We start from the raw sequence: 23,720 nt of genomic DNA on the forward strand, positions 1-23,720 counted from the left end.
GCTTCACTTCCAAAAAGATTGCCCAAATAAGTTTTATCCATGATTCTTGCATCATCTCACATTCTTTAGACTGCATCAATTAGGGTTAGGTTTTCTACCTACCTCCCACACACACCAAACTTGGTGCTATAGCAACAGGGGGTTTACAATCACGTTACACAGTACTGTACTTTAGTAAGTACAGTAAATGGATTAGTGTCCAGATAAATAAGGGAAATCTGTATAATCAAGAATTGTGGCCTCATAAAAAAATTTAAATAATTTTTACAATCAAGATTTTCTTTTTCTTTATCCTTTTTTTCTTCCTCTTTTTATTTTGTTTTTCCATCTCATTTCTTCCCTTTGCTTCTGTCATGAGTACAAGATACTGATGGTTGTCCAATCTTTTCATCAGAGAAAGCTGCATGTACTTTACTTTTGTTTACAAATTGTTTGTGGTCATTCAAGGTACTAACATTTAGAATAAATCAGAAACGACTGGATAAATTGGAAAATGTTGTGCTATAGTGAGGTTGTGTACGTGCCCCACTGTACGACTGTATGGGCTGCAATTTGGGTGTGCCCGCCCTCGTCAAAGGAGTAGTGGGAATAAGGCAACAAAGAATGCTGGGCCAGTGAATGCAACATACAAGGAACTTTAAAAGAACAAATATATTTGTGGCATAAATGAACAGTTGAGTATAAAAAAATTATTTCAAATAAAATATTCTTTAATGTAGTGTTCACAAAATGTTATTTTTCCAAGACATGTAAACAATCCAATATTACTTGAAGGGCTCATGAATACATTGGATAATGAAAAAAAATGCTGATGATTTCAGTTGAATCAAATAAAAAAAATTGGATGTTTAAGATGCGTACCTGGAATGGCTGCAGGGTTAAAACCCAGGCTTAAAACCTATACTTGTTCACACACACACACACATATGAAGATAGATGTATTCAACAACCTGAAAATAAAACTGTGACCGAGTAATAAATAACATTTGTGTAGTCTGATTTATCTGCACAACATACTGGGCTATTTATAAAATTTTAAGATAAATGATTTTATGAGGTTTACCACACATTTCAATACTGAAACAGAGCCTACTTTTACAACACAAAAAATTTGTAATAAAGCTGTTCACTACTAAAATGATGTACATAATAAAGTTGTTCAACACTACAATGATGAAAATAGCTAAATCATTTAGCATTTGGATGTAAATTTAGTATAATAGAGCTCCTGCAAATCTTCATTTCTGGCACCTAAATTTAAGCTTAATTATATCATTGAGTACATTTCTCCAGGTTTATTGTTATTGAACTTAAAAAAAAAAAACTAGATATTTTAAGCCAAAGCAAATAATTTAAAATCATCAATGTTTCCTTTTATGGCATCTTAAGTTTTTCTATTACAACCAAAACTATATATCTTAAGAAAAATGTTTTCCTCAAACCTATTTTTTCAGCTCATTCATTTTTTCTAACAAGTCATCAGCATCTTCTGCTGTTTTGACACGTATCAACATCTTGACTGGCTCGGAGGATGTGGACTTACCATCCAAAGGTGGGTTGGGCACACAAGCAAAGATCACACCATTCTTCCCTGCTCTCACTGCAGGAATAGAAGCGTTAAGAATAATATTGAGCAGGATATTGCCTAAATTTGTAAGTGCTCTTATTACTAACTGAGTCTTTTCTCCAGCAGGCTTAAGGAATAATGTACCAACTCCCTTTTCTACATAACCTCCATCCTTCAAGTAGAATAACTTGCATTTCTTTTCATAGAGGGCATCCTCTTCTTTCACTTCCGATACCTCATATTTAGGCGGCTCATCACTTGGTTCATTTGTTTCAGCACAATCTTCATTGTTTCCAGTAGCTCCTGAGCTACTCTTTGTGAAAGTGAACCCAGTGGACGGTGATGAGCTAGGTTGTGAGGAGCTTAAACCACCAAATGTAAATCCTCTATTTTTATCAGAACCACCAAATATTGAACTTTCTGAACTTTTATTGCTACCACCAAAGCCCCCAAATGTAAATGTAGATTTTGTATCTGAATCTGTTGTCTTCTCTGGTTTTGTTGTGGAGCTGTACCCAAAAGAGAAAAGTTTATTTGTCTCTGGACTTTTCTCAGCAGTTGTGGGCCCAGAGGAGACCAAGTTCTTGCTTGGCGTGCACTCTGTAGATGCCTCCTGTGACACCAATGGCTTGTTTTCTTTCTCACTAGCTTCATCCTTCTTAATATTGCTTGATGCTCCTCCTACATCTGAGTCTGTTTCCCCTCCAGAAGCTGCTGGATATTTCCTACTTAGTTCCTCAAAGTGCTTTTTGTAATCATCAAAGACAGGTGATAAATTAACATGTGGATTTTTATCAAGGTGTTGCTTAACCCATAGAAGTACACCTTCATTTAATGCTTTTAAATGAGCAAGGAAAATCTTACTACCTCCTTTCCCAGATGGGTCTGTGGCGGCTTTTGTTGGCACAACACCATTAGTTTTGCTAGAATCTACTGTTTTAGGAACTGTAGTTTCCTGTGTAAATTTGAATAGTTGTGTCGTGGTTTTGTTCTCAGATGAGTTTATTATGGGCTTTGTAGTAGGATTTGTATTGGTGGAAGGTACACTTGAAAAATCAAAAGATGGCTTTGTTGGTGTCTCGGTTGAATTTTTGCTAAGGAAACTAAAAGAAGGCTGACTAGTAGAATCTTTGTTTACACCAAATCCAGAAAATGAAGTGAATCCTTTGAACACGGATGGCGAGGAAGTGTCTGCTACCGCACCTCTTCTCCGTGCCTTTTTTATATGCCGTGTGACTAATTGATCAGACGATGCTTGACGGAAGGTGCCCATCTCTTCTGGCTCTTCCTCTTCGGCCCAGTTCTCATGGGTCAACTCCTTTGCTGCAATTCTTTTAGCCATTCTTTCTGAAAGAAAAATGTATTATGAGTAATTTTTTATACATTGCTAACACTAACACAATTGTACTACTGCATTATAAATTATTATTATGTGACCAGTAAAGTATATTTTTAAATGAAAAAAACCAGTGTTGAATGTAATGAAACGCCTCTTTCTGGGTGAGCCCCAGATGTTCCCTGACACTATCCAAACTGATATGTGCTATAGTGTATTAGTTTGAGGGGGTCATCAGTCACAGGAGTCATGCCTACCGGGAACCACAAGCCAGAACCTGTTCCCCTCAGAGAGAAGATTGATTATGCTCCCTAAAATTTAGGTCGTCAGACATCCTTATTCCCAAATCCTTTACATGTTGCTTTCCTACTATGGGGCAAATTTGATTGCATTTTGTACCCTATGCAGGCGATGAGTCACAATAACGTGGCTGAAGTATGTTGACCAGACCACACACTAGAAGTTTGAAGGGACGACGACGTTTCGGTCCGTCCTGGACCATTCTCAAGTCGATTGTGATGAGGTACCCTGTATTATGTTTTAAGGTTCTCATTTTTACCTTATCTGAGTACCTGCAATTTATTTATTGCTGTTAAACATCATGTTATTTTCTGCTGCCCAGTCGAAAACTTTATTAATATCTGCTTGTAGTTTTTCAGTATCTTCAGCAGAGGTAATCTTCATGCTGATTTTTGTGTCATCTGTAAAGGATGAAACGAAGCTTTGCCTTGTATTTGAGTCTACATCTGATATGAGAATAAGGAAAAGCAGTGGTGCAAAGACTGTACCTTGAGGTACTGAGCTTTTAACTGCGCTTGGACTCGATATTATATGGTTGACTGTTACTCTGTGTTGTTTTCGACAGAAAACTGAGTATCCGGCGTCCTACTTTACCAGTTATTCCCATTGACCTCATTTTGTGTGCTATCACTCCATGGTCACATTTATTGAATGCCTTTGCGAAATCCGTGTATACCACAGCTGCATCCTGTTTTTCTTCTAATGCCTCAGTGATTTTATCGTAATAGTCGAGTAGCTGTGAGAGGCATGATCTTCCTGCTCTAAATCCATGTTGGCCTGGATTGTGGAGGTCATTGGTCTCCATGAAACTAGTGACCTGACTCCTGATCACACTCTCAAATACTTTTATTATGTGGGACGTTAGTGCAACGGGTCTATAATTCTTTGCCAATGCTTTGCTACCTCCCTTGTGTAGAGGGGCTATGTCTGCTGCTTTAAGTGCATCTGATATCTCCCCCATGTCCAAGCTCTTCCTCCACACTGTACTGAGTGCCTGTGCTACTGGCACTCTGCATTTCTTTATAAATATTGAATTCCACGAGTCTGGACCCGGGGCCGAGTGCATGGGCATACTGTATTGTCAATTTTTCTTTCAAAATCTGCAACGCTCGTGTTGATATCAGTTATATTTACAGGGGTTTGGATATCACGCATAAGGAAGTTGTCCGGATCTTCCATTTTCATGCTGAGTATCGGAGTGCTAAACATGACCCCATACTGCTTTCTTAGGATTTCACTAATTTCTTTGTCATCCTCAATATATGAACCTTCACTAGTACGAATAGGTCCGATACTGGCAGTGGTTTTTACTTTTAATTTAGCATGTGTGAAGAAATATTTTGGGTTTTTCTTTATTTCTTGAATTGCTTTCCGTTCTAGTTGCCTTTCTTCAATCTGATATTAATGCTTCAGTCTCTGTTCGATTTCTTCAATCTCCATGTTTAAATTATTCCTTCTTTGTATGGAAAGTCGTGTCTGCTTCAGCATTTCCGTTAACTTTTTTCTTCTTTTGTAGTGTCATCTGCGTTCTCTTTCTACGTTGGAACTCTTTCTGGCTTTCCTCAAAGGAATATGTTTCAGACAGACTTCATAGGATTCAGAAGCCAATTTTTTTATTCCTTGTGTAGGATTTATATTACTTAGAACATTTTCCCACTGAATGGTTTTAAGTTCCCTGTTTATTTTCTCCCAGTCTATACTTTTATTATTAAAATTGAATTTATTGAATAGCCCTTCTTGCTTGTTGTTTCACTTGGGCCTACTACCGTTATTAATGTTAGTTTGCACTTCAATGAGCTTGTGGTCCGAGTACGTAGTGTCTGAGATAGTAATGTCTCTGATTAGCTAATCACTGTTCGTGAATATGAGGTCCAGCGTGTTCTCGTTCCTAGTCGGTTCTGTAATCTGCTGACTGAGCGAGAATTTGTCACAGAATCTCAGTACAGTAGTTCTATGACCTGTGATTGGTTATTTCCAGGTTGATTTCCTGCTATAATGTTATTGTTTACTATTCTCCATTGTAAACTGGGTAGATTGAAATCTCCAAGGAAGATAATATCTGGTACCGAGTTTGCTAGGTTATCAAGGATATTCTCTATTTTGTGGATCAACTGGTCACCCGAAGCGACCAGTCCCAAAGCCATGGGCCGAAGGGGCTCTCCCCGGTGAGACAATGAACCACGTGGAAGCATTCCGAATGGAGTCAGATCACTGAGCTTGAGGAAGCCGGATCCATCGGATCCGGCTGCCAAACAGCCGCAAACTCCTGCACCTCCTGTACTAGAACAACCTCCGAAGCCAAACCCTGTCCAGCAGATAAACCAGCAGAGCTAAGTGCAGGCTCTCGCACAGCTGCTCGAGCAACCGCCGAGTGACCCGGGTCCCCCTCAACAGCTGAAGGCGGGACCACAACCAGAGCAAAGCTGCAGGAGAGAAACGGACACAGTCCAAGAACCCCACACTGGCCCAGCCAACCCCGAATCTGGCAAACTGGGAAAGAACCAGAACCCCAGCTAGCAGACAAGCAGATCAGCAAGGAGCACACACCAACCAGTCTTCGAGGCAGACTGCCAGCCAGGAAGACACCGGAACCTTGAAAATGCATCCGATCAGTGTAAAAGGAACAAAACTCAAAACTGGATCTAAAACAGAGGCATAAGTCGGGTCTCGCAGGAGGTACGCACCAAGGGCCTCCCGACCCTCCGCAGGGGTAACCCAAGAGGAAGAAAACCTCCTAAAAGACTATCTGAGGAACCCAAGGGCACCTGGAAATGAGCCTGAGGGGGGGGGGAGGGGGTAGAAGCCCTACCTTCCACATTTGCCAGCAGATAAGATGCACAACATTAATAAAAAAAAAAATGGCGGGCGGGAGAGGGGGGATAAAAATGAGCCCCACATTAAAAGCAGCTGTAATATAGACAGGATACCGAGCAGAGTCCAAGGAGCTGAATGAGCATACAGGACAAGGTCGCTAGGCACAAAATGGGTGCCTCTAATAAAATAATGAAAACAAACCAATGAGCACAGTTTGTGAACACAAGACTGAGGTAATAACATAGAGAAGTAGCCCAGTCTTGTACTCAAGACAAGACTGCCCAGATAATACAAGACTGGGAAACATGACCACCAATCCACACATCCTCAGGGGGAACAGACAGGGTAAAAATGATGAATGAAGCAATAACATTGGTACCCTCATAATGGGGCACAGGTGGAAACAGTACCCAAAGGAGCTGCAGACATATGAAAACAAACATGTCCAGAGGCATAGTAGTAAGGAAAGGTAATGCAGAATGCAGTGATAAGGTGGAGGCTGCTACTGTAGGAGCTCAAGAAGCTCAGGAATGTGTACACCAAGAGAATGACAGGCGAGAGGCGGGTCCAAAAAGAGCCGAAACGCAACCACCTCGAGTACAACAACAAGACCACAACGAGGCGAGTACAAACTTACCAAAACTACAAACGACACATCAGCAGGGATGAGGGAAGCGCACACACCAATTCACGTACCTCCCCACCCATTTCATAGCAGACATAACCCACACCCGAGACTTGTCACACATAAATGAACGACTGAGTAACCCATAAGAACAATGGCTTCTTCTTGAGGTTATCTTGAGATGATTTCGGGGCTTTTTAGTGTCCCCGCGGCCCGGTCCTCGACCAGGCCTCCACCCCCAGGAAGCAGCCCGTGACAGCTGACTAACACCCAGGTACCTATTTTACTGCTAGGTAACAGGGGCATAGGGTGAAAGAAACTGCCCATTGTTTCTCGCCGGCGCCTGGGATCGAACCCAGGACCATAGGATCACAAGTCCAGCATGCTGTCCGCTCAGCCGACCGGTTCCCTAATAGCGCATTAACTAAATGAAAAACACCCCAAAATGCGGAAATAGAATGATAAACTTTCAACTGCCCGGCTACCATATGCAAAGAGTGGATGGCAACAAACCACAGTGATGGGAAGGTGCGCCACGACCGGTGTACTGCTCTGGTGGCCAGTCGCAGCAAATCAAAACATTACACTCAGATACCCAAGGTTCACAATCTGCATAGCAAAATTCATGCCAAAATTATAAACATAAAAACCGCTGATCTGAGAGGAGGGAAGAGCAGCGGGATACCAAAAGCACCGGAAAGTAACGTGGAAGAAGTGTATGATGAACCGCACGAGTGATGCCGATACGAGTGTGTTCAAGGCAAGCAGGGGATGGTTGGAAAAATTTAGAAAAAGAAGTGGTATTCATAGTGTTGCGAGGCATGGAGAGGCTGCCAGCTCAAGACAAACCAGCGACTGAAAGATTTATTGACGAATTTAATGAGTTTGTAGAGAGTGAGGGGAGCCGGTCGGCCGAGCGGACAGCACGCTGGACTTGTGATCCTGTGGTCCTGGGTTCGATCCCAGGCGCCGGTGAGAAACAATGGGCAGTTTCTTTCACCCTATGCCCCTGTTACCTAGCAGTAAAATAGGTACCTGGGTGTTAGTCAGCTGTCACGGGCTGCTTCCTGGGGGTGGAGGCCTGGTCGAGGACTGGGCCGCGGGGACACTAAAAAGCCCCGAAATCATCTCAAGATGACCTCAAGATACCTACCATAATTGTTTGTGGCAAGTGTTTAATTGTGATGAGACAAGACTATTCTGGAAAAAGATTGCCCAAGAGGCCATGCATTACCCAGGAGAAGTCACTGCCCTATCTTTCATAAGCCTATGAAAGATAGGTTTACTCTGGTGTTGTGTGGTAATACGAGTGGCAATTTGAAAATTAAACCCTTGCTTGTGTATCATTCTGAAAATCCAAGGGTTTTCAAAAAACCAGTGTCGAAGGTAATGAAACGCCATTTTTTGGGCAAGTCCCGGAGGCTCCCTGGAGCTATCCAGGCTGAATGGATATACTGTAGACACTCGATTATCTGGGATTTGAATATCCGGAAAACGCCCTTATACGGCCAAAATCGTGACCAGATAAAGTTCTCAATATCCAGCCAAAATGTCCATAGGAGCCGGAAAATTGGGTGTTTGGCCAGATCAGTGGCCTAACACTCGTACACCACCACACCACTCCCTCCCTTCCCACCAAGAAGGGTGGGAGTCACCCCTCACTGCTGTTCACTTCCTCTGTCCCGCCCACATTCACTTTCCCTCACTCCCTCCCTCCCCAAGAGATCCTTCTGTAGGTGGCAGTAGATTGCCAGCCTGGAGAATTTCCATCTAATACAGTACAATAAAGCATTCATGAAACAAGTATTTTTATAACTTTATTATCCTAATAATATTGATAAACAAAATCTGTAACTAAAAATATACATGATTATGTACTGTACATCCAGAATATAAGAAACAAAATTTAAGAAACAATTCTGGCTACCGGTGACGAGTGTAGGGTTATCCAAGTGAGCCCGTCCCTTCCCCCACCACCGACACACCTCCCCCCACCCGCCCCACATCCCCCCTGTGGTCACAGTTCAACTGTCCATAATTCCCTCCATAAGGAAAGGCGGGAGTCGATCAAGAAGGGAAGGGAGGGAGGGAGTCGGTCAGGAAGAGAAGGGAAGGAGGGAGGGAGGGAGTCGGTCAGGAAGAGAAGGGAAGGAGGGAGGGAGGGAGGGAGGGAGTCGGTCAGGAAGAGAAGGGAGGGAGGGAGTCGGTCAGGAAGAGAAGGGAAGGAGGGAGGGAGGGAGGGAGTCGGTCAGGAAGAGAAGGGAAGGAGGGAGGGAGGGAGTCGGTCAGGAAGAGATGGGAAGCTGAAACACTGAAACACTGGGGTAGTCCATAAAACCAACGTTGAATGTAATGAAACGCCATTTTCTGGGTGAGACCCGGAGGCTCCCCGGAGCTTTACCGGTTGATATGCTAATGTCAGACTTTGGCATCAGTCATGTGTATGGAGTTCTAGGGCCTACCGGGGACCACGAGCCAGAACCTGGCCCCCTCAGAGAGGCAAGGGGAGCAATGGCCTATAGAAACCCCCGTGTGGTTGGAAGCATTCTATGTCTGCCATCGACCGGGTCAAGCATCCAGAAAGGTAAGCATTTCAAAACAAACCCCTATTCTGGTGGAAATTGCTACCTAAGCCGAACTAGTGGATAGAACTCTTCAACAGAAAACAAGGAAACTAGTATGACGTCATACGTCATACTGCGCCGCTGTCTGCGCAGCTCCCCCCTCCCCGGGAGGGGGAAGGGGGAGCCCCAGACCTCCCACGCCGGCTATCCACCCATCAGTTCTGAGGCTGGATGTCAAAACACACGAAAAACGCCGACCGGAGGGAGGGAGGGTTGCCGGGGAGCCTCCGGGTCTCACCCAGAAAATGGCGTTTCATTACATTCAACGCTGGTTTTCTGGGGGGAGCCCCGTCGGCTCCCCGGAGCTAACTACCCACAGAGGAAGGTCAAAGGGACAAAACCGGGAGGCGGACACCACGCACCCCCCAAGGAGGCGAGACAACCGGCAGCAAACGCCAACCCAAGGCGCCACAGCCCCAAAAAACCCGGGAACAACACGAGAACCACGAGCAGCAAGGCCCCTGCACGAACACCAAAAATCCATGCCCGAAAGACTGCAAGGCCACGTCGCCCAGACAGCAGCGAGAGCAGCGAAGCCACGAACGCCACAGGCATGAGGGAAGAACACAGGCAGCTTAGCCGCAAGAACACAGCTGACCACCCGGGACACCAACACCCGCGAACCGGGAAGAACAGAACCGGATCAACGCAAAACGCGCTCCGGACCCAAACGCCGTGGCACGCAAACAACAGCGGAGGGCCGCCACTGAACACAAAAACGACACACCCCCCGGCCCGACCAACGAAGCACCAACAAACCCTGGACCCCTCCAGAATGCAGCAGCCCCACCCCGCGCCAGAAAAGATGGAGACTGCTGCCATCAAACAACCAAAACGCTAAAACCGAAGGAGCAAGAAAACTCAGCGAACCGACCCCCAGAGGCAAAGGCCCAAAGGAAAGAGCCGACGAAAAAACACACCGGAACCGAAAGGGCACTACCAACCGAGGAGAAGATAGAGCACGCTGACCAGAGACCAGGATGGTGCAAGCGGCGCACGAACAGGCCGGAGGTGAAACGACGCACAAGACAGCTGACTAACGGTGCAGAAGCAACACCAAGACCGAAAGCAAGCTGAAGCGGCTCCGCCTGCGCCGCACGAAAAGAGGGGACAGTATGTGGCAAGACGACGGCCCCCAACCCCCACTAGAAAACCAAGCCGAGAGTAAACCAAGCCAACAAGAGTAACCACCTAAGAAGGGACAGGAAAAGGAAGAACCGCCAAAATACCCATACAGTGGTACCTCGGAATGCGAGTGTCCCTGTATGAGAGTTTTTCGGAAGACGAGCAGTATTTACTCCAAAAATTTGTCTCGGAAGGCGAGGGTTACCTCGGGACGCGAGTTTGTTGATACGCGTACAGGCCGACTTAGCGCGTGGTGGTTCGGCGATCGTCGCCCCTCTGCCCCGCTGCCCCTCAGTTTACCATTGTCTTGCGCTCAGTGACTACCCTCACATCAATTCTTCTCGCGGATTTTCAGTGTTTTGTTGGATTTTTGGTGATTTGTCTATACAGTTTGTTATTATATATCTCACCATGGGTCCCAAGAAAGCCAGTGGTAAGGATAAAGGCCAGAAAGCTCATGTGAGGATGACAATAGAGGAGAAACAAGAGATCATTCGGAAGCATGAGAACGGTACACGTGTTGTTGAACTTTGTAGGCAGTACAACAAAGCCACATCAACAATATGCACTATACTTAAGAAAAATGAGATTATGGGTGCTAAAGTGGCAAAAGGAGTAAGAACATTAACGGCACAAAGACCACAAATACTTGAAGAAGTGGAAAAGTTGTTATTAATTTGGATACACGACAAGGAGTTGAGGGGTGATAGTGTTTCGGAGGCCATTATTTGTGAGAAAGCCAGGGTGTTGCACGAAGACCTTCTAAAGAATACCCCTGCAACGAGTGATGCAGAAACGAAAGAGTTTAAGGCAAGCAGGGGCTGGTTTGAAAAATTTAGAAAGAGAAGTGGTATCCATAGTGTTACAAGGCATGGGGAGGCAGCCAGCTCAGACAAACCAGCCGCTGGACGATTTATTGACGAATTTAAAGAGTTTGCAGAGGCTGAGGGATACCTACCGCAACAAGTGTTTAATTGTGACGAAACAGGACTGTTTTGGAAAAGAATGCCTAAGAGGACATACATTACCAAGGAGGAAAAATCCTTGCCTGGACACAAGCCTATGAAAGATAGGTTTACGCTTGTGCTGTGTGGAAATGCGAGTGGCGATTTGAAAATTAAACCCTTGCTAGTGTATCATTCTGAAAATCCAAGGGTTTTCAAACAGTATAAAGTGCAGAAAACCCATTTGTGTGTGATGTGGAAGTCTAATAAAAAAGCATGGGTGACTAGGCTTATTTTTTCGGAGTGGGTGAATGAAGTGCTGTGCCCTACCATAGAAAAATATCTGCAGGAGAAACAATTGCCACTCAAAGCCGTGCTTCTCCTTGACAATGCTCCTGCTCATCCTCCAGGCTTGGAAGATGATTTGTTGCCTAGATACAATAAATTCCTCACAGTTAAATTCCTTCCTCCTAACACCACTCCTCTAATTCAGCCTATGGACCAGAAAATCATAGCGAATTTTAAGAAACTTTATGAAAGGGCACTTTTCCGGAAATGTTTTGAAGTGACTGAAGCCACAAACCTCACCCTCAAAGAGTTCTGGAGCGAGCATTTTAACATTTGTAGTGCTTTAAAACTCGTTGACAAAGCCTGGCAAGAAGTGACTCAAAGAACCCTGATCTCTGGCTGGAAAAAATTGTGGCCTGAATGTGTAAGAGAACTAGACTTTGAGGGGTTTGAGCCTATAAATGATGCGCCTATTGTTGAGGAAATTGTTAGTCTAGGCCAGCAAATGGGCTTGGAATTGGATGGTGATGATGAGGAGGAGTTGGTGGAAGAACACAACGAAGAACTGACCACCGAAGAACTCCTAGCCCTTCAACAGGAACAGCAAGCCAACGCAGCAGCAAATGATTCTGCAGTGGAGGAGGAGGTGGCAGCAGCACCAGCGAATGTCCCTTCTGCAGTAATTAAGGTGTGTCAGATGTGGGAAGAGATTCAAACAACTGTTGAACAGACTCACCCAGAGAAAGCTGTAGTAGGCCGTTGTCTTAATCTTTTCAATGACAATGTGATGCCTTACTACAGAGAGAGCTTGCGAAGAAGGAAAAAGCAAGCTTCCATGGACAGATTTGTGGTGAGGAAATCGAGCAGTGAGCCTCAACCAGGACCTAGTGGCACTCAGGTAAAACGTGCCAGGGAGAGCACACCAGAAAGGTCCTCACTGCCTGATGTGATTATGGAAGGGGACTCCCCTTCCAAACAGTAACTCCTCTCCTCCTCCCCCCTCCTCACCATCTTCCATACGCCTACAGCACTCGACAGCAAGGTAAGTAATAACTGGAACATAGTTTTGTAGGTTTATTTAGATGAATTAGGTATAAAAATTTAGTTTGATGTGGGGTTTTTGGGGTAGTCAGGAACGGATTAATTCATTTCCCTTTATTTCTTATGGGGAAATTAACTTCGGAATGCGAGTTTTCGGAATACGAGGCGTCTCCAGGAACGGATTAAACTCGTATACTGAGGTATGCCTGTACTGCCGCCAAGAGAAGCACGCAGGTGGGACACCTACCACGAAGCCACCCGACCACCAACCGGAGGCGAGACCACGAGGCAGAACATAAGCGGCCCTGACAAGGCCCCCCCGAGCCCAGGAAAAAGGCGGAGCCGCGAGAAGATCTCGGGCGCGACCACCGAAACCCAGGCGGCACAAGGAGATGGAACGTCTGCCGAACAGAAAAACTCCCCAAAGCATGCAAGCCCGCCAGGAGTTCAGAAACGACGGGTCCGACGCGAGACATCGCAAGAAACCCCCCCCCCCCCCAAAAAAAAACAAAAAAAAAAAACAACCGGCAGGGCAAGCTAGGAAAACCAAAGAAGGCGGAAGGGTCGCCGCCAGAACAGGACCCGAACCAAGGGGCACGAACAACTGCAATAGACCGAGACAAAGAAGCACACCACAGGACACAGGCTGACCAACGCCTAAGAACACACGCAGAACATCCCTGCTGCAGAGGAGGCAGGAAGAAAGAGCAGAAGCACAAAAAACCCCAGGAGAACAACCAGGGGTGGACAATCATGCAGGGACAAAAACCCCACGCAATCCCCAGGCACAAAACGGCAGCAAAGTGCCACTCCACAACCGGACACAGGAACAAGGACACGCCACCGTGAAACACAGTACCAATGCACACGTGCAGCAGCAGCAACAGGCACCACTGCAACATGTAAATAGCAACTCCCCTCTGCAAAGGCAGAGAACGGAGCAGGCAGACCCCAGACAGGGCCAACGGAGACACGACAAAACCCTGCAGGCCCAGAAACCTGCACCAGGCAACCGACGGCGGAGAAACCCCGCTCGATACCTGCTGGATGAGGTACTGGGAGCTCTTTTACACCTGAAGCCCGGCCCAAGGTCAGGCCAGACCGGCCAGAGGATGGCCCACCAGGCAGCTGCTAGGAGCAGTCCACCGGCCCACATACCCCCACAACCAGGACGGGCCGGAACTGCCATACGAAAACAGGCCAGTGCGCCCTGGAAGTCCACGGACGAACCAGCAAGAAGGCTTATGCTCGCAAGTAGGTCGTGTAACGAGCACAGACCACCGATGGTAATACAGTGTTCCCCAAAAGTGCCAGTAGCACCACTGCACTCCACTGGACCTATCCCGCAAGTTCTACCAGATAGGCGGGACCCAAGAGCCAGAGCTCAAATCCTGCAAGCACAGCCAGGAGCCTCACCAGGTGAGTACAGAACCAACCCTACAACCCCCACACCTCACAACATTAAAAAAAAAAAAAAAAGGAGGGTCCCCTGAATGACTCCAGCATGGGTTGGACATGCACATGAGGGGGACAGGAAGGGGTGATAAAAGGACAGTCACTGGTGTGCGAACGGTCTCAGTCATACAAAAATATACCTAAATAAAGACGGGTATATAAACACCGCCGCATCCAGCGCCCGGCCAAAAGACGCCAGACCGCAGAAACTCGCCTGGCGTATGGTGGCACGAACTTGACACGACTCAACCATGCCCAGAAGAACTTGGGAGCACCGCCAGGTAAAGACGCCAGAGCCGGACCCTGCCGGACCCGCAGGAGAGCAGGGAGAGGCGAAGGAGGCGGTCCACACCCATGACACAGGGAAAACCGCGGTGTCCTCCCCACAACTGGGAACCAGGACACCCCCGGCACGAAGGGGCACATACCGCAGCCAGGGAGAAGAACGAGAGGCGAAGCACTGTAGCAAAAAAGGGAGCAAAACCCCAGCACTGAAACACCGCCCAGACCAAAACAAACTCCACGGCGCATGCGCGTAACACGCTGGCCGAACCGCACACCTTCCCTGCGGGAAGGCGCCAGCCAGGACTACTGCACGAGAAAAGTAGCCAAAAGAGGAAGCAGGAACAATAAAACCGGCCAAAGAAGCAAAGAGCCCAAAAAGGAACCCAACCGGGCGACAAGTAGCCCAACCGGGCGACAAGTAGCCCAACCGGGCGACAAGTAGCCCAACAGGGCGACAAGTAGCCCAACAGGGCGACAAGTAGCCCAACAGGGCGACAAGTACGAGGAGCCGACAGACGTTCCAATAGTGCGGGAAGTAGCGAAAAACCTTCCCGTACCCTCGAGAACACAGAAGCCAACACTAGTCCCGAAGGCACACGAAGGCGCAGGCGCACCCGAGATCAGAAGTCACGCAGAACCCCATCGAACGGGGAAACATGACAAAAACACCGTCCCAAAAAGGGGGGGAGGAAACATCCACCCACAGGACGGAACCAACCGACTCAAAGGCCAAGGAACCGAGCCCGGGGAGGGGCCGACGTCCAACAGCACGTACGGCGAGTGGGGAGGAAAGACCCCACTCCGCGTAACCACAAGCCCCGCCTAGAGGGGGATAAAAAAAACCCCACGGGGTCTAACGGGGCCAAGGCCCCCCCAAGTCAGCCCCTCCCCAGCCCCGGGAACCTACACGACAGGCCCCGGGGCCGAGCCGTTCCCCCAAAGCCCCGGCCGTACCAGAAAACCGGGGCAGCCGTGAAAACACTAAGGAAGGGAGCCCACTGGCAGACTCATACAACACGGCTGGAGGAACAGGCCCAAATGCCCCCGTCACTACCCCGGAAGGGGAAATCCCCGAGAGTGCCCGAGTCTCAACACCACCAAAAACCCCGCCCCGAACCTACAGACGGTCAGGAACCGGATGCAGGCAGGAAGGGTGAACCAGGGGAAAGACAAGGGGGCGTGGATGGAACTGAAGCAACCAACACCCCCAAGTCCCAAAACGAACTACAACGGGGCAGCCCCGGGGCTCCCGGGGAGGAAACCACGAGAACGTTGCCACCACCAAGGCTCAAGTGCAACGCCCCTGCTGCCCGCACCCGCTTTGTTAGCACAACTGGGTAACCGAGCCACAACGAGCAACCAAACTCGCAGGACTCCGGGTCGAAGGTGTCACCGACCCCACAGGCAGCAGACAGAGGCAAAACAGAGAGTCACCCAGAGACAAAAGGTGAGAGCAACCCTCAAACTCGCTGGAAGCGAGGGGGGGACTCTGGGGTCACATCCATCGGACCCGCGCGCCCCCAGGGGTTTCCCAGGGTCCCGAGCGTTTACTTTAAGAGGACTCGCGCTCGGGTAATCCCAGGCAGGGTACTGCTAACCGGCACCCAAAGCTACCAAACCACTTTCTAAGAGCTGAACCCCCGGGACGTGTACACTCACGGGGACCTAGCAGGGGGTACCACCAGAAAATACTCAGAACACAAGGGACACAAGGGGCAAGAACGAAGGCAGACCCCCCCCACCAGGTAGATAAACAAAAAGAAAAAGAAAACCCCGCAAGAGGACAGCGTACCCAAGCGGAACAGAGCCGGCCGCTATGATTGGTAAAGACAAGCTGCACAGTACCCCGTGCCCCACCAGTGAAAACACTGCCCCTTACTCTAAGGCGAACAAGGGAGACAGAACACCCGAGCACACAAAGAGCGGCCGAAAACCAAGCAGTAAACGGCCAAGCAGGGGCAGGACCCAAGGAACTTGTGGAAGGTGGCCCCAAGCCCCAAGGGCAGTACTTACAGGGCACCTAGGGAAGGGAACCCTAGGCGCATGCAGCCAGAGTACTGAAGAATCGCTCCCGGCTCACGCACCACCTAGAAAACAGACACCACACTCTAGGTACAGTGCTGAAACAACCACTGGAGCACATAACCATTGCCTATAGCATCAGCCGAAGAACTGATGGGTGGATAGCCGGCGTGGGAGGTCTGGGGCTCCCCCTTCCCCCTCCCGGGGAGGGGGGAGCTACGCAGACAGCGGCGCCGTGACGTATGACGTCATACTAGTTTCCTTGTTTTCTGTTGAAGAGTTCTATCCACTAGTTCGGCTTAGGTAGCAATTTTCACCAGAATAGGGGTTTGTTTTGGAATGCTTACCTTTCTGGATGCTTGACCCGGTCGATGGCAGACATAGAATGCTTCCAACCACACGGGGGTTTCTATAGGCCATTGCTCCCCTTGCCTCTCTGAGGGGGCCAGGTTCTGGCTCGTGGTCCCCGGTAGGCCCTAGAACTCCATACACATGACTGATGCCAAAGTCTGACATTAGCATATCAGCCGGTAAAGCTCCGGGGAGCCGACGGGGCTCCCCCCAGAAACAGGGAACATGGACAGAGGCCCACCCCAGCACCGAACATCAGTATAGCCAATAAGCACCGACCCAGACACACAGCCATGTGTAGCACAGGAGGAAAAACGGAAATAGGCAAGGAAAAACCCCGAAGATGGACCAAGTAGCAGTCGGGAACGCAATGTACACAACCAACCACAAGTGTGGAGTGGGAAGTCGCACAGAGGGACACCATGGATATCAGGGTGCAGCCAGGCACCGAAGATAGGCAAGGAAGGCGTGTCCAGAGAACAGAGACCAAGCAAAGAGGAGGACACAAAAGCACGGACCGAAAAAAAAAAGAGCACTGGTGCCGAAAAACTAACAAAGCACCGAAATGCGGGGCAGTGCCCCACAGTACAACGAAGGACAAGATACACAGTCAAAGTAGTCACAGAAAACACACGCAAGGTGTCTAAGCAAAACACCCAACAACCCTGTTAGGAGCCATTGATGCAACCCTGTCAAGCGGAAAAGCGACAGAGTAAACAAGGTGGGGTACATGCACAAGGGTACACAGGAGGAAGCCGAGGACCCAAATGAGCCATAGACATTAACACTATCGCGCTCCTGGCAGAAGGCTCTTTAACTTTCCCCTCGTGCACTGAGCATTTCAGGTGACCGCGCGGCGACACTGAAAAGCGTATACTCTTTTCGGTCTGCTCACCTTAATTTTCCATGTAGGTATTTAAATTTGGTATCAATTTGTTTGCAGGAAAATGCTCTAGAGGAATATATATATATATATAAAATTTCACCAAAGCAGACACGAGACCCACACCAAATAAAAAAAACTTTTGCGATCATTAGCCATGAGCGCCAAAGAGCGATGAAATGTTTATGCTCTTTTCAGGTTTGTCAACACCAGAATTGTTCTACGCCGTTGATTTTGGCATCACTGTGATCACAATAAAATTCCGTACACAGACATATGAAAATAAAGTACAAAACATGGGCGCGCCCCACCCGCAAGACTGTGGGAAGTTGCCCAAGGGTTACCCGCTACCGCACGCCCAACTTCACATCAGCTACACCCCTACTGAAAAGTTTATGCTCTTCATGTTTTTGACCGTAATTTTCAATGTACATGTTTCATTTTGGTATCAATGTGTTCTCAATGAAATGTTCTAGAGGAACATATGTATAACAAACATGTCACCAAAGCTAATGTGATGCCGGCACCAAATAAAAAAACCAAGTCGTTTGTTAGTCGTGCATGCCAAACAGCGCGAACATGTTGCTACTCTTTTCAGGTTTATCAACTCCAAACTTGTTCGACATCGTTCTTTTTTGTATCACTGCGATCGCAATAAAATTCCCTACACAGACATATGCATATAAATTAGACAACATGGGGGCACATAACCCGCAACGACCCCTAAAGTCGCTGAAGCGTTACCTGCTAGAGCACACACGCTGCCACACCCGCTACACCTAATACACCAGACAAACACATATAATTTGCTAACAAAAGTTTGTGCTACATTGTTCATTGTGGTATCAAATTATTCGCAATAAAATGCTCTAAATAGAAAGACAAATATAAGCAATAACAACTGCAATATATATAAGCAATACCACTTACACCACGACGTCATGAAAGTATTGAATGTACACATATGCCACAGCCGGCTTGTTTGCCAGTACATTCTCATCGTTGGTAGTTTTGCAATACCCATCAACATGGCCAGACCCAAATATCGTGCCATTTCCTTTACGGTTACTTTTCGCCAAAGACTCGCTGCACTCGAGGAAGCATTCTGTTGAAATCGTTCTGCAGACAAGTTTGTTTCAGTCGTCAAATACTCAATCAATGCACGAGTCAAAAATAATTGTACAAATTGTATAGGCATGGTAGGTGTTGGTATACTCAGGCCTGGTGTTCCAGTGAGACTTTCTACAGATGGTGGAGTGTTGTCAGTACAACAGGCATCATCAGGATTTGTTTGTCGAGTACGTCCTGCACGCATCCGAACAGGAGGCTGTGGACGTCCCCCGTCCTCCTCCTCAGAATCCTCACTCTCCTCAACCATTGACTCACCATCATCTGCCATGTCTACATCTGATGAATCACTGTCGAAATCAATATCCTGTTCTTCCCCCTCAACATCTGTATTAATATCGGATAATTCTTGAATCAAACCAGGTATTTTTGTTGGTGTAACCTGGTTGATGGGGTTCTGGGAGTTCTTCTACTCCCAAAGCCCGGCCTGAGGCCAGGCTTGACTTGTGAGAGTTTGGTCCACCAGGCTGTTGCTTGGAGCGGCTCGCAGGCCCACATACCCACCACAGCCCGGTTGGTCCGGCACTCCTTGGAGGAATAAATCTAGTTTCCTCTTGAAGATGTCCACGGTTGTTCCAGCAATATTTCTTATGCTCTTATGGTGTAAGCCGAACATTACGAAATTTCTTGTAGAGCATACTTATTCTATCCTCTTTGGTAGATTTCTTCACTGTTTTCGGCATGGAACTGCTCTGCCCTGGACCCTGATCCATCGTGTAATTACCTAAGTGTAGTTACAGGATGAGAGCTACGCTCGTGGTGTCCCGTCTTCCCAGCACTCTTTGTCATATAACGCTTTGAAACTACTGACGGTCTTGGCCTCCACCACCTTCTCACTTAACTTGTTCCAACCGTCTACCACTCTATTTGCGAAGGTGAATTTTCTTATATTTCTTCGGCATCTGTGTTTAGCTAGTTTAAATCTATGACCTCTTGTTCTTGAAATTCCAGGTCTCAGGAAGTCTTCCCTGTCGATTTTATCAATTCCTGTAACTATTTTGTATGTAGTGATCATATCACCTCTTTTTCTTCTGTCTTCTAGTTTTGGCATATTTAATGCTTCTAACCTCTCCTCGTAGCTCTTGCCCTTCAGTTCTGGGAGCCACTTAGTAGCATGACTTTGCACCTTTTCCAGTTTGTTGATGTGCTTCTTAAGATATGGGCACCACACAACAGCTGCATATTCTAGCTTTGGCCTAACAAAAGTCATGAACAATTTCTTTAGTATATCGCCATCCATGTATTTAAATGCAATTCTGAAGTTAGAAAGCATAGCATAGGCTCCTTGCACAATATTCTTTATGTGGTCCTCAGGTGATAGTTTTCTATCTAGAACCACTCCTAGATCTCTTTCTTTATCAGAATTCTTTAAAGATTTCTCACATAATATATAGGTTGTGTGGGGTCTATGTTCTCCTATTCCACATTCCATAACATGACATTTATTAACATTAAATTCCATTTGCCAAGTGGTGCTCCATATACTTATTTTGTCCAGGTCTTCTTGAAGGGCATGACAGTCATCTAAATTTCTTATCCTTCCTATTATCTTAGCATCATCAGCAAACATGTTCATATAATTCTGTATACCAACTGGTAGATCATTTATGTACACAATAAACATCACTGGTGCAAGAACTGAACCCTGTGGTACTCCACTTGTGACATTTCTCCATTCTGATACATTGCCTCTGATTACTGCCCTCATTTTTCTATCAGTCAGAAAATTTTTCATCCATGATAGAAGCTTACCTGTCACCCCTCCAATATTTTCCAGTTTCCAGAACAACCTCTTATGTGGAACTCTGTCGAAAGCCTTTTTTAGGTCCAGATAGATGCAGTCAACCCAACCATCTCTTTCCTGTAATATCTCTGTGGCTCGATCATAGAAACTGAGTAAATTCGATACACAGGATCTTCCAGATCGAAAACCATACTGTCTGTCTGATATTATATCATTTCTCTCTAGGTGTTCTACCCATTTAGTTTTGATTAGTTTTTCCAATACTTTCACTATTACACTTGTCAATGATACAGGTCTATAATTGAGGGGGTCTTCCCTGCTGCCACTTTTGTAGATTGGAACTATGTTAGCCTGTTTCCACCCGTCTGCTACGATTCCTGTACACAGGGATGCCTGAAAGATCAGGTGAAGTGGAATGCTGAGCTCAGATGCACATTCTCTCAGAACCCATGGTGAAACGCCATCTGGGCCAGCTGCTTTGTTCTTACCGAGCTCCTTGAGCATTTTTTCCACTTCGTCTCTAGACACCTCTATGTGTTCTATGTTGTTCTCTGGAATTCTTATTGTATCTGGTTCCCTAAAGATTTCATTTTGTACAAACACACTTTGGAACTTTTCGTTTAGTGTTTCACACATTTCCTTTTCATCTTCCGTGAATCTATTTCCCATTTTCAACCTCTGAATATTATCCTTTACCTGCAATTTGTTGTTTATGAATTTATAGAATAGACCTGGTTCTGTTTTACATTTGTCCGCAATCCCTTTTTCAAAATTTCTTTCTGCCTCTCTCCTCACTGCCGTGTAGTTGTTTCTCGCATCTTTGTATCGCTGGTATGTTTGGGGGTTCGGCCTCTTCCTGTATTGATTCCATTTTTGTGTCTTTCGGTCTCTAGCCCTCTCGCAATTTCTATTGAACCAATCCTGTTTCCTAGTTCTGCATCTCTGTTTTGGTATAAATTTTTTTGTGCCTTTATCATATATTTCACAAAACTTGCCATACATCTCATTCACTTCCTTGCCTAGCATCAAGTCTGTCCAATTATACTCACTAAAAAAATTTCTAAGGTCACCATAATGTCCTCTCCTGAAGTCTGGTTTTTCAACTGCTTCAACCTCCTTATTTTCTTCCAGCTTATAACGCATTGCATACTTTATTCCCAAAAAGACATGGTCACTTTTACCCAAGGGAGGAAGGTACTGAATGTCAAATATCTCTTCCTCCTTCCTGGTAAATATCAAATCTAGCATGGAGGGAACGTCCCCTTCCCTCATCCTCGTAGCTTGTTTAACATGTTGATACAAGAATGTTTCCAGGATGAGGTCTACAAATTTACAGGTCCAAAAATCTTCTGTTTTAGCTTCATATGCTTCCCAGTCTATGGATTTCAAGTTGAAGTCACCGACTATCAACAGTCGTGATCTATCGTTATCCGCTCTCGCTATAATCTCTCTCATTATTGTTATAAGACCTTCACGTTTACTATCTAGCTCCTCCTTTGACCATGTGCTGCTTGGCGGTGGACTATATGCATTTATCATCATTAGTTTATCATCCTCATAGCAGATCTCTAGTGCTATTATGTCAACTTCTTGTGGATTGGCAGTCATTATTTCCTTCACCTTTAGGTGTTCTTTTACCAGCACAGCAACGCCACCGCCTTTCCTAATTTTTCTGTCCCGTCTCCAAATTGAGTAGCCCCTTGGGAATATGACCTCATTTAAAATTACATCTTCAAGTTTTGTCTCCATGAGTGCAACAATGTCTGGTGTCTGCAGCTGTATTACATCACTTAACTCCAGTATCTTCGATCTCACTCCATCTATGTTGGTGTATGCAATCTTCAGGAACTTGTTCCCCCTCTCCTTATTCTTCACTCCCCCTCTCTTTATTGATTTTGTTGGTTTGCCTTTATGTACCACTTTACTGGTTTGCCTACCCCTATCACTTTGTAGAAAAAAGAATTTATTTCTTCTTCATTCCTGCTCTCATTTAAATGTTTTGCCTCGGCGAGGTTCAGTTTCAGCTTCTCTCTATCTTCTTTTGAAAGATCTCGTCTTAACGACCACCCTTTCCCATCCTCATCCCTTTGCAATTTTCTAGCATTCCTTAGTACTTCTTCTATCTGTTTGGCACCGTTTAGGGTGATCCTCAAAGGTCGATCTTTCCCTTTTACGTACCTGCCTATTCTCCTGTAGTCGCACACATTCTCTCTGTTTGTAAGACCTTCCACGAGGCCAACAATTTTATCTACTACTTTAGCTTCTTCTACAGCTCTTTCTGACCTAGATGTTATCGCCTTTTCTTTGCAGCCAAAAATGATCAGGGACTTACTCCGATCAACTGTGTTTTGCACCAACTTCGGGTTAGATGCCAATTCTTTCCTCACTTCTAGCCTAATGTTTGTTTTATCTTGGTTGCTGTAGTGTTTGACTTCCTTTACTGCTTCTTCTATTTTTTCCTTCTCCTTGGCCACTTGTGCATAAGTGAGTTGCATATCTTTCTTGCACTGTTCTATTCCCTGTGTAACTTCCTCCATCTGTGCTGACAAAAGCTGTTTCTCCTGTTGAATTTCCTTGCCTAACCTATTGTAGTCATTTATGTTTAAATTTACTTTAACTTCTTCCAAAGCTATTTTTAAGAGTTTATTTTCTTCTTCCATGGCTTTGCAATTTGTTTCCAATTGATTCTTATCCTTGCGCAAGTCTTTCACTAAACCCTCAAGACATAAAACTTTGCTATTCAAATGGTCATTACTTTCTTTCAATTTACTAATTATTTTTACATGAGAGTTCACTATAGTATCTAAATTTACCAACTTGTTATGTAGACTACTAATATCAATGCTTTCTTCATTGAATCCCTCAAAATCAAGCTCTGTTTTGTTTTTCCCCTTGCCAGTGGCCATCTTGAATGTTCTTCTCTGCACTGTAAACACTAGGGCAACTTTTTCTCATCCGATTTTTCACTTCCCTTAGCACTTTCCTGTTATCTCACCTATTTTTCAGGAGCACTATACCTTTATGTTCTCTGTAACATATATATAACATATATAATATATATATGTGTAACATATATAATGTGTGTGAAAGACACGCAAACCAATATAAAGGCTGATAATAACTGAGATTTGCACAAGTTCGAGACGCGAGCCAGCAGCGCTCTGGTCATGAGCGTGATAAAGCACTAC

General features: G+C 46.0%; 1 protein-coding gene across 9 annotated transcripts in view; it reads right to left on the reverse strand.

Moving 5' to 3' along the window:
* Nucleotides 1-689: 689 nt before the first annotated feature.
* The window catches only part of LOC123745436 (nuclear pore complex protein Nup50), a 55,809-nt gene continuing 32,778 nt past the window's right edge, over nucleotides 690-23,720 (reverse strand). For all 9 annotated transcript variants that reach the window (XM_069300600.1, XM_069300599.1, XM_045726006.2 and 6 more), the window contains one exon: nucleotides 690-2,914. In XM_069300600.1, the coding sequence (XP_069156701.1) occupies nucleotides 1,443-2,909 (1,467 nt within the window). In that variant the 5' untranslated portion in view covers nucleotides 2,910-2,914 and the 3' untranslated portion in view covers nucleotides 690-1,442. The remainder of the gene's footprint in view (nucleotides 2,915-23,720) is intronic.

The sequence above is a fragment of the Procambarus clarkii genome, chromosome 44, assembly GCF_040958095.1.
Source record: "Procambarus clarkii isolate CNS0578487 chromosome 44, FALCON_Pclarkii_2.0, whole genome shotgun sequence".
NCBI classification, from domain to species: domain Eukaryota; kingdom Metazoa; phylum Arthropoda; class Malacostraca; order Decapoda; family Cambaridae; genus Procambarus; species Procambarus clarkii.